This window comes from Bufo bufo, chromosome 6 (assembly GCF_905171765.1).
Source record: "Bufo bufo chromosome 6, aBufBuf1.1, whole genome shotgun sequence".
NCBI classification, from domain to species: domain Eukaryota; kingdom Metazoa; phylum Chordata; class Amphibia; order Anura; family Bufonidae; genus Bufo; species Bufo bufo.
The window spans coordinates 368,484,607-368,495,304 of record NC_053394.1 but is presented as its reverse complement, the minus strand read 5'-3'; the positions used below and the strand labels follow the sequence as shown (position 1 = coordinate 368,495,304).

General features: G+C 40.6%; 1 protein-coding gene across 1 annotated transcript in view; it reads left to right on the top strand.

Annotated features, from left to right (window-relative positions):
• The first annotated feature begins 511 nt into the window (after positions 1-511).
• Positions 512-10,698, top strand: part of LOC121003694 (carbonyl reductase [NADPH] 2-like) — a 33,157-nt gene continuing 22,970 nt past the window's right edge. The window contains exons 1-4 of the mRNA XM_040435563.1: positions 512-539; positions 2,041-2,195; positions 2,946-2,988; positions 3,575-3,674. Of these exons, the coding sequence (XP_040291497.1) occupies positions 537-539; positions 2,041-2,195; positions 2,946-2,988; positions 3,575-3,674 (301 nt within the window). The 5' untranslated portion in view covers positions 512-536. The remainder of the gene's footprint in view (positions 540-2,040; positions 2,196-2,945; positions 2,989-3,574; positions 3,675-10,698) is intronic.

The following is a 10,698-nucleotide window of genomic DNA, read 5'->3' as shown; positions in this document are numbered from 1 at the left end:
ACCAGATGGAGAACAAAAGAGTGCTTTTGTCTGACTGGAATACATCCTCATACTATAGGAAAGTGCAGCAGACTGTGTGTTCCTATACAGAAGACCACCACAAAAAAATAGTACCATTTAGGAGATTTATTAAAACTGGTGTAAAAGAAAACTGGTATAGTTGTCCATAACAACCAATCAGATTGCACCCTTTACTTTGGAAAGTGCAAGGTGGGATCTGATTGATTGCTATGGGCAACTTTGCCAGTTTCCCTTTATACCAGTTTTAATGAATCTCCCCCAATGGGCCCCTATGGCTGATGAATGTTGTATGTGTAGTACCCTAGATCTGGGGGTAGTACAATTTGTGCATAGTTTGCATTGTTGTGGATTATGTATTGTACACTATTTACTTCTGGCCATAGTTCCCAGAAGGGAATGTGTTGTCCACCACTTTTGGCAGAAGTGGGCTGAACCTGCTCTCTGCCAAGAGGGAGCTCATGTCCAGAGACAGAGAGGAGAGGAGGTAGAAGAAGTGGATCAGCACTCGCTCTTTGATGGTAATAAATCTTCACTTTATTGCCATAAACAGAATACAGGCAAATGTGATGCGTTTCGGCTAAACAGCCTTTTCCAAACAAGCATGTCACATTATACAGCATAGTACATATATATATATATATATATATATATATATATATATATATAGCAAAAAGAGGCACATTCAAGATGGAGAGGAAGAACACTGCAGAGCTCCTGATTCAGATTCTCCAGAGAGAAATAAACCAATTTCTCCCAAGTAAAGCCTTGAGATTCCAGACACCTGTGTGAACTGCTACCATCAGCATTGAAGACACCGCTGCTAGTTGTGGGATTACAGTTAAGCCACTCAACACCAAACGACCTATTGGCCGGTATCATCTAAGCGCTAAATTGGCACCAACCAACCTGCCTCCATATCCCCCCATGCCTCCAATCTGCACTTGAAGCTTTCTGCTGTATGCATTTAAAGTTCTATGTTGCACTTAGTGAAAAATACTTAATTACATTTAACTGTGGCCTCATTCTTGAATACTATATTTCCGATCCCAAGGGAGAAACGGGCTGAGGGAGTACACCATGACACAACACTTCATCAGGTCCTCTATACCGGCTCCTCAGGGGTGTCGCTGCATATGGCATATGTCATAAGCTTCCATTGACATATACTGTACATCCTGAGCAGTTATGCCTGATGATAGTCTAAAATGGTGTGTAAACAGAAATGTAGTCTTATGAACAGGTAGGCTTACTATCAGTTCCTCAACACTTTTAAGAACTCATGGTTATATTCTAATTCCTGGAATATGCTGAACATTTATTGAATTGTTAGAACGACAAAAACTTGACTCTTCAGACATTAGGAGTATGAAAGAAGTTGGTAAAATGCTCTTCTTGCTTTGTCACAGGTACACTAGTGCAGTAGGTCTCTTGCTGGCAGGGTAATGGTAGTTGGCACTGTAAGTGACACAATGGTAGCACAGGCTGTCTCGATTATGGTGGCTCTGTGAGGTCACACTAAAAGAGGTACATGAAAAATCTGCTACAATGTGTGCCAGAGGTGGTTACCCTTTTTTTGTTGTACTTTTATTGAGTTGAACCTTGTGAAATATCAGCCACCAAGATGGATCCACCCCCTTGTGATAAGGCAAAGCACAAAAAATGACTATGCTTGGTGCTGGGCATACTACATACATTTATTGCAGTGATTTGTTGGTTGCAGTATTACTAATAGAAAGTGAGGTTTCTGTGAAACAGAAATATCACTTGCCCCAGTCTGAGAGTCTAAAGATACTCACATCAAAACTTCAGCGGGATGTTATAAATCGAACCATTTGTAGCCCAACTCAAGTTTCAGCTTTCCGTCTTCTTCCAGGTGAAACTTGAGTTGAGCTACATGTGCTTATACTAGTGCTCACCAGTCAGACTTTGGATCATGTTTTACTATTTGGCCAGCACTGGTGTACAAGCAGATTGTGCCCTTCATTCAACCACAGCTTCAGATGATGACTTATTCTTTAGTGCCCTGGTGTGCAGACTGTGTGTGTGGACCTGGTGGACTGGCCTGCAACAGAAGCTGCCCTGAGCTCAGTTGGACCTGTGGACCTTTTAGTGAACAATGCTGGAATTGCAGAACAGCAGTCCTTTCTTGAGATGACACAAGATTCATTTGACAGGTAAATCTCATACAATCTGGTCATTTCTTTAAACATTTTGATGGGTATCTATGCAGTTCAGATTTAGCAGGCCAGCCCTAGATACCCCTGCAATAATGTCAATTTTACTGGATGATAAAAAGCTTATATATCACTGTCTATCAGTAAAACCTTTAATAAAAAGTTGTATTTGAAAAGTGGGCATCTCAGGCCTCATTCTGTACAATAGTTCAGATGATTACTCCCAAGATTTTGAGCACCACAACTGTTGCACTCACATGCTGTGGATTTTGTTTCCGAAATTTACGTGACTGAAAATCAGTTCCATTCATTTGAAATGGGGCAGCATGCACCTGGATTTCTGCATGCCCCATTTAGGTGAATAGAACTGCTTTTCAGTTACAGAAATTTCTGCTAAAAAATCCACAGCGTGTGAGTGCACCCTTACCCTCCTGCTTATGGCCACACTTCGTTAGCACTAATGGCACAATCCCAGTTATTGGCTCATTCAATGACCTGATGGTCGAATGACCTGATCATTTCTGGTGGTCTGGTAAGGAATAGGGAGTACTGGTCCCATTGGCTGCTGAGTCAAATACAGCACCCCTCTTATGCTTTTCTTATGGGTATCTATTTTCATTTTTGGCATAGCATACTTATCAACTGAGCATCTGAGGTTAAGAAGTCCTATTTCTATTGTTAGTATAATTTTATGGTTTGATTTTTTTCTCATTGTCAACTACATCATGTTATCCTGTCTTGACTTCTTAGGCATATTGCTGTTAATAAAAGAGCAATAATCCCGGTATCACAGGTAAGACACGCATAATGTAGAACAGAAATGCCAATACCAGTGGTCCCTCAAGATACAATGGCCTCGGGATACAATATCTTCAACTGACAATGGTCTTTTCTGGGCCATCATAAGATGAAACTAGAGTCATACCCTGCTTCACACTCACATCCAACCAATCAACATGGCCATTTCTCTGGTAAGACACATGTATTGGTGTCTAGTATCTCCTCTTTACAGTACAGTGTGGTCCTACATATCCTGTACTGCCCTCCGTCTGCACCAGGTTGAGCTGCTCCTATGTATACCAGTTTTCCATAGAGTTATGGACTCAAGTTACAATGGTTTCAACATACAGTAGTCATCCCAGAACCAATTAATATTGTAACTTGAGGGACCACTGCATTATGTTGCATGGATGACAAAAGACAGTTCTAGTAATCATATTGTCTACCCCACATATGTCAAACTTGTGGCTTTCCAACTGTTGCAAAACTACAACTTCCATCATGTCCAGACAGCCTTCAGCTATGAGGACATGCTGGAAGTTGTAGTTTTGCAACAGCTGGACGGCCATGAGTTTGACATCCCTGGTTTACCTCATCAGATTGTGGCCCGTCAGATCATTGCACGTGGAGGGTCTGGTTCAATTGTCAATGTGTCCAGCCAAATATCTCAATCACCATTGAAGAATACACGCGCCTACAGTAAGTACTGCTGTGTAACCTCCATATACTCATATGGATTCCTTATGAGATGTGGCTCGACTGATGTGATTCACATTGGAGACCAGAATTTTCAGATGCTTATACACCTGCAATAGCTGCCTGTTCATATTCGGTTCAGTCGATTATGTGTTTTTAATGCGGAGAGAGGAGAAAGCTGCCGGCTAACATATCTGATGACTTACTTCCTGGAAAAACAAAAGGATCCGACATTGAAATTCAATGTTCCCAATCCTTCTTTCCCCTATCTGCATGAGTTACATATTGATTTTACTGAGAAATTGCTGCGGACTTCACAGGTAAAATCCACTGCAGATCAATTTTAAGCTACAATACATGTAGATGACATTTCTTAAAATCTCATCCCCTTTGTTGGTACTCCAGGAATAGCACAAAAAAAGGCCAGCTCCTTATCCTTAAAAACCAATGCTTTATTCTTTGACAAATTCAATTAAAATCCATGTGTACAAACGGAGAAACTGTAGCACAATGTGACGCGTTTCGGGCCACTTGCGTATGGGCCCTTCATTCAGATATGTCCGTGACTCCTTTCAAAAACTGGAGGTGAGTGCTGCAGTAAATGAATAGTTTTTTTCACTTTGTTGGTACTGTACAACACTTTGGATTTACTGCAAGCAATCCGCTGTGGCAAATCGGTAGCGTTTACGCCATGAGTTTACATACCCTAATGTGTATCAGGGCTATTATGCTCTGTTCATATCTGTTCTGACACCTTCATCGCATCTAAACAAGTTGGTGCAGCATTTGGCACATTTTGTTTTCTGTAAAATGACAGACATTATGACAGATCCTACTACAGTCGATGGGGTGCTGTTGGTGTCCGTCATGCGATGGATACATAACTGAAATTAGTTTAGTTTTTTTATTCCTATAGCAGAAAAGTGGAAATATGAATGCAGATGTAAAATAGGATTCCCCTCATATAGCTCTCCAGCTATTGTGCAACTATAATTCTCCAAACACAAAAAGGGGGGAGGGGTCAGCACATCCCAATGCTCAGGTGCACGTCGCTATGGCTGCAAATATACTGTACATCTGACAAACACAGCACTCTACAAACCAAAAGTAGAGTATAAAAGTATATTACATTGTAAATGCTATGCTAATAACTTAGAGATGCTTAGCAAATACATTTTGTACAAAATCATTTGAGCCCGTCTGCCGCACGCCAAGGCGATCTCTATAAGACGGGTCCTAACATTAAAGCTCACCTGTTGGGTACCATAACAGCGACCATGAAATCCAGGAAGTGCAGGTCCCACATGCATGCTGGGCCCCTTTTGATCCATATCTGTGTAGGATTCAGTGAAGGCCATTTTGGCTCTACACAGATATGTGAAAACGAAGTGGTAGAAACCCTTTAACAGTAGAAAGAGGGAGGTGCTCATGCAGCTCTACAGAGCACTAGTGAGACCTCATTTGGAGTATTGTGCACAGTACTGGAGATATTGATATTTTGGAGAGAGTTCAGAGAAGAGCTACTAAACTAGTACATGGATTGCAAGATAAAACTTACCAGGAAAGATTAAAGGACCTTAACATGTATAGCTTGGAAGAAAGACGAGACAGAGGGTATATGATAGAAACTTGTAAATACATAAAGGGAATCAACAAGGTAAAAGAGGAGAGAATATTTAAAAGAAGAAAAACTGCTGAGGACATAGTTTTAAATTAGAGGGGCAAAGGTTTAAAAGTAATATCAGGAAGTATTACTTTACTGAGAGAGTAGTGGATGCATGGAATAGCCTTCCTGCAGAAGTGGTAGCTGCAAATACAGCTGCATAAATCAATAGTACAAGCAACTGCAAGAAACTTTGTAATATACCTGATCAGTGAAAAATGTCTAGCTCTCAGCTGTTTACTCTCCTCCCTCCCTTCCTTGCTAATCACTTTTCACTTTGAAAAATGCTGAAGTATCATACTGCACATATCAATATAAAACCATGGAGGGGAAGGTGGGGGAGTAAGCAGGAGTCTTATTTCGGCTAGTTCCTTATTCGTGACTGAAGTTGGTTTCTTATTTATCTTTTTTTTTTTTCACATTATTTGTATGTTTACAATTTTTTTAATGAATTTTGAAGAGACCTTATATTCTTTTTTATTTTTTTTTTATTTTTTTTTATAATTTAATCTTTTTATTTTCAGGGTGTGAAAAAATACAATCTTCCATTTCAATATTACAAAACAGCGATACATCATCTGTCATTACATTGTCGTTACACCTAGTGTTATCATTTCCAATTGCCCCATATCCGCAGCCAGGCTGCCTTCTTCCCCGCTGTTTGGGCAAGGATGTGTTCATATTGCTTAACCCTGTTCATCCGCTCCCTCCACTCATGATAACTGGGATATTCCGTGGTGCCCCAGTATTTAACAATAATTATTTTGGCCAGGGCGATGCCCCGAAACCAAAGTGTCTGCTCAGTTTTATTTTTGTCTGTCTCTGGGAGGGTGCCCAGGATAACATATTCAATACAAGCTTCGTATTCCATAGGGGAACTATCCTGTAGTTTCCGAAATATTTTAATCCAGTAATCCTTTATCCCTAGGCATTCCCACAACAAGTGTTTATAATCTCCTCTGTCTTTACCGCATTTATAACAATTCTGTTTCCTGTCGTTGTAGATGGTATGCAATAATGCCGGAGCATAGTAAAGACGGTGTATGATTTTCAAAAGAATCCATGCATGAGCGGGAGAGACCGTAGATTTTTTGATATTTCTATAAACGATGTTCCACGGAATAGGTTCCCCCTTTTGCAATTCCCTTTCCCATTTAACCTCACCTCTAAATGTGATTGTTTTAGTATATTCATCTTTTAACTTTGCATATATGTGTGATATAGAAGTGTTGAAAGTCATATCTTGACAAGAATCTAAAAAAGTGTTGCGTACAATATTTAAATAACTTTTATTCTCCGTGTATTGTATAGCGTGTCGTAATTGTTCATATCGAAATTTATCTATAAACCCTAATGTATTATCTGGTAGGATTTCATTAAGGGGTTTGATCTGTCCTTTGTGGAAAACCTGTGAAATTAGATATATCCCATATTTTTCCCAATATTCCACGTCACCCAGTTGCATAACTTGTGGAAGGTGTACATTCCCCCATAATGGGGTATACTGGACTGCTTGGTATACTCCAACCATAGATCTGACTTGTTTCCAAATGTGCCCAAGCATTCTACCGAACGGGTTCATTATTATTCTCTTCTCCATGATACCGGCTTCAAGAATATGAAAAAGATCCTCCCAGAGTCTACGGTGCTCTCCAAAGATAGGCCAGATGCATTTATTCTTTCGATTTCTCACACACCATCTCAATTGGGCAGCTATATAATATCCTTTAAGAAAAGGGATAGAAATTCCACCCTCTTCTTTATACAAATATTGTATCTTAATTCTAACTCGTTTGCGCCCCCATATTAATTCATTAAAGAGGGTCTCTAACATATTGAAGAATTTGTCTTCTATCGTTATTGGACTGGCATTAAGTATATATAATAACATTGGTAATAGCGACATTTTTATAAGTGCTATACGGTTGATTTGTGATAAGGGGAGTTTTAGCCATGTTCTAATCTTTTCCTTAACTCTATCTATTATTGGCAGTATATTTAGTTTCGTATAATGTTCCAGTTTGGTCCCTATCTGGATACCTAAATATAATAAGGAGTCTACTTGGGTCAGTATACTAACCTGAAATTTATGCTCGGGAGGGACCGGACATCTTAATGGGAGAAATTTTGATTTTTTTCCAGTTTATCTCATATCCCGATAGGGATCCAAATTCATCCAGGCTATCCATAACCCTAGGCAAATTCATATATCCTCTCCCCAGGAACAGTAGCATGTCGTCCGCATAGAGACTTATTTTGTCCGCCTCTCCCTCGCACCCAAAACCCGCTATCTCCCTGTCTGCTCTTATATTACATGCCATTGGCTCCAGGAACAGCGAGAAGAGCAAGGGTGAGAGGGGACATCCCTGGCGTGTTCCTCGGGTCAGAGGGAAGGGAACTAAATATTCACTGTTATTTCGGACCCTGGATACCGGGCTTTGATACAGAATACGGACCCATCTGGAAAAGTATTCACCCATTTTAACCCGAGACATTACTCTCCAAAGGAAGGGCCACTCCACCCTGTCAAAGGCCTTAGCGGCGTCCAAAGACAGGATGGAGCAGTCCTCCCCGTCCCCCATCTGGATATTCAAAAAAGCTCTCCTTACGTTATCCTGTATATTCCTTTTGGGAATAAACCCGGTTTGGTCTGCATGGACGACTTTATGGATAACTGTTTTTAATCTATTGGCTAACAGTTTAGCGAGAATTTTGTAATCTGTGTTCAACAGGGAGACGGGGCGATAGGATGTGACCAACAGCGGGTCTTGCCCTTTTTTGGGGATCAATGTGATGGTTGCTTCCATCCATGAGGGGGGTAGGGAACCTTTTATCCATGATTGGTTTAGTACCTCCGTGTTTTCGGTATAGTTCGAATGGAAACCCATCCACCCCTGGAGATGTATTGCCCTTAATAGAGTGCAACGTGTTTTGGAGCTCGGTCAGTTGGATAGGTGTATTCAACCAGTCAATATCTTGTTGGTCAAATTCAGGGATCTTAATATTGTCGAGATATTGATCTATTTTTCCTCCCTGATTTTTAGTCCCAGCTTGGTATAGCGTCGAAAAGTATCGGGTAAATTCCCTTAGGATATCATCAGGGTCACGTAGAATGTTTCCTGCCTCTGTCCTGATTCCAGCTATATTATTGCTCCCCCTTTGATTTTTTTACTATCATAGATAACAATCTACTTGGTTTACCGGACTCGCTAAAAGTTCTCAGCCCTGAAAAGAACATTTTATTCTGAGCCTTTTTATATAGATATTGTTTATATTCAGCTTGCACTTTTTTAAGTTGAAGTTGTTTTTCTGGGGTATTTGCATAGATAATCTCGTTCATTATCTGGCCAAGTAAACCTTCTATTTCTTTTTGGGTTTGGGCAAAAGCGTTTTTCTGTTTCCTGATTCGATGTGAATATGTACCCCGAAGGTATGCCTTAAGCGAGTCCCAGACCATGTGGATGTGTGTTGAGTTGACGTTGTCGCTTTCCTAAATCCCTGAGGAAAGGGATTTAGGAGTAATTTTTTCAGAAGACTTAAAGGTGGGAAGACAATGTAATAGAGCAGCACGAAATGCCAGCAGAATGCTTGGATGTATAGGGAGAGGTATAAGCAGTAGAAAGAGTGAAGTGCTTATGCCGCTGTACAGAACACTGGTGAGACCTCACTTGGAGTATTGTGCGCAGTACTGGAGGCCATATCTCCAGAAGGATATAGATACTCTAGAGAGAGTTCAGAGAAGAGTTACTAAACTAGTACATGGATTGCAGGATAAAACTTACCAGGAAAGGTTAAAGGACCTTAATATGTATAGCTTGGAAGAAAGAAGAGACAGAGGGGATATGATAGAAACTTTTAAATACATAAAGGGAATCAACTCGGTAAAGGAGGAGAGCATATTTAAAAAAAGAAAAACTACCACAAGAGGACATAGTTTTAAATTAGAGGGGCAAAGGTTTAAAAGTAATATAAGGAAGTATTACTTTACTGAGAGAGTAGTGGATGCATGGAATAGCCTTCCTGCAGAAGTGGTAGCTGCAAATACAGTGAAGGGGTTTAAGCATGCATGGGATAGGCATAAGGCTATCCTTCATATAAGATAGGGCCAGGGACTATTCATAGGATTCAGATATATTGGGCAGACTAGATGGGCCAAATGGTTCTTATCTGCCGACACATTCTATGTTTCTATGTTTATTTCATCATTAATCTTATCCACGTCCCCTATTAATGTCATCCAATGGGGATTAAGTTTAAAAATCCTATTTAGGTTTGGTTTAGTGTAGCTATCCAATATTACCATGACCGGGCTGTGATCGGAAACGCCATGACGTTCATAATTCATTTTTTTAACCCTATTCATAAGCCCGGGGCTGGCGAGGGCCAGATCAACTCGCGACATGGATCTGTATGTCTTACTAAAGCATGAGTATACTTGCTTATTTCCATAAAGCGTTCGCCATATATCAACCAAAGCCATTTCTTTACACATTCTGGATAGTAGGGTACTTGACCCAGGATAAGAATCGTAATTGGTTATAGTAGAGATCCTATCTTTTTTAATATCCATGACCGAGTTGAAGTCGCCCATCACCAGCACCGGGCACCATCAATCTACCTAGTACCGTTGTCGTGAAGGGGGGTGGAATATATACAAAAGCGATAATTCTCCTTTGCCCCTGCCAATAACAGTGAAGAAAAATGTACCGACCCTCTTGGTCAATTAGCTGTTCTATTGGTTCATAATCTACCTGTCTATGAACATAAACACTAATTCCCCTTGAATATGTGGAATGGCAAGAGTGGTACTCGTGGGAGGCCCATCTCCTTTCGCCGAGCGCCGCCACTTTTTCACCTGTAAGGTGTGTTTCTAGCAGGGCCACTATTGCTGGTAAATGTCTAGAGACCAAATCGAACACTACGCACCTCTTAATTTTGTCCGCAAAACCGCGGATATTCCATGTCAATATTCTTGACATTTTAATTGGTCTCCCCTAACATTGAAGCAGCACTGGGCGGAAGGGCAGGGGCACCCCGATCGAGCACCCTCAATACCTCGACAGTACCCCGCGGAAAAAACATACTTTTTCTGCTCCTTCCGGGAAACCCACTAATTTAAGATTATCTCTCCGGGATCTGTCCTCCAAATCTGCCATTTTTTCCTTTAGTGCCTTATTATCCCTTTCTACTGTTTCGATCCTTTTTTTAAACTGACTGGATTCTTTTTGCAATTCTGTAGTCAGGGTTACGTACTCTTTGACACGTTGCCTCATTTTATTTAAGTCGTCTCGAATTACTGAGATGTCAGTCTGCACTGCTGCAACTGTCGTTGTCAAGGTGCTTAATGATTGATTAGTTGTTCTG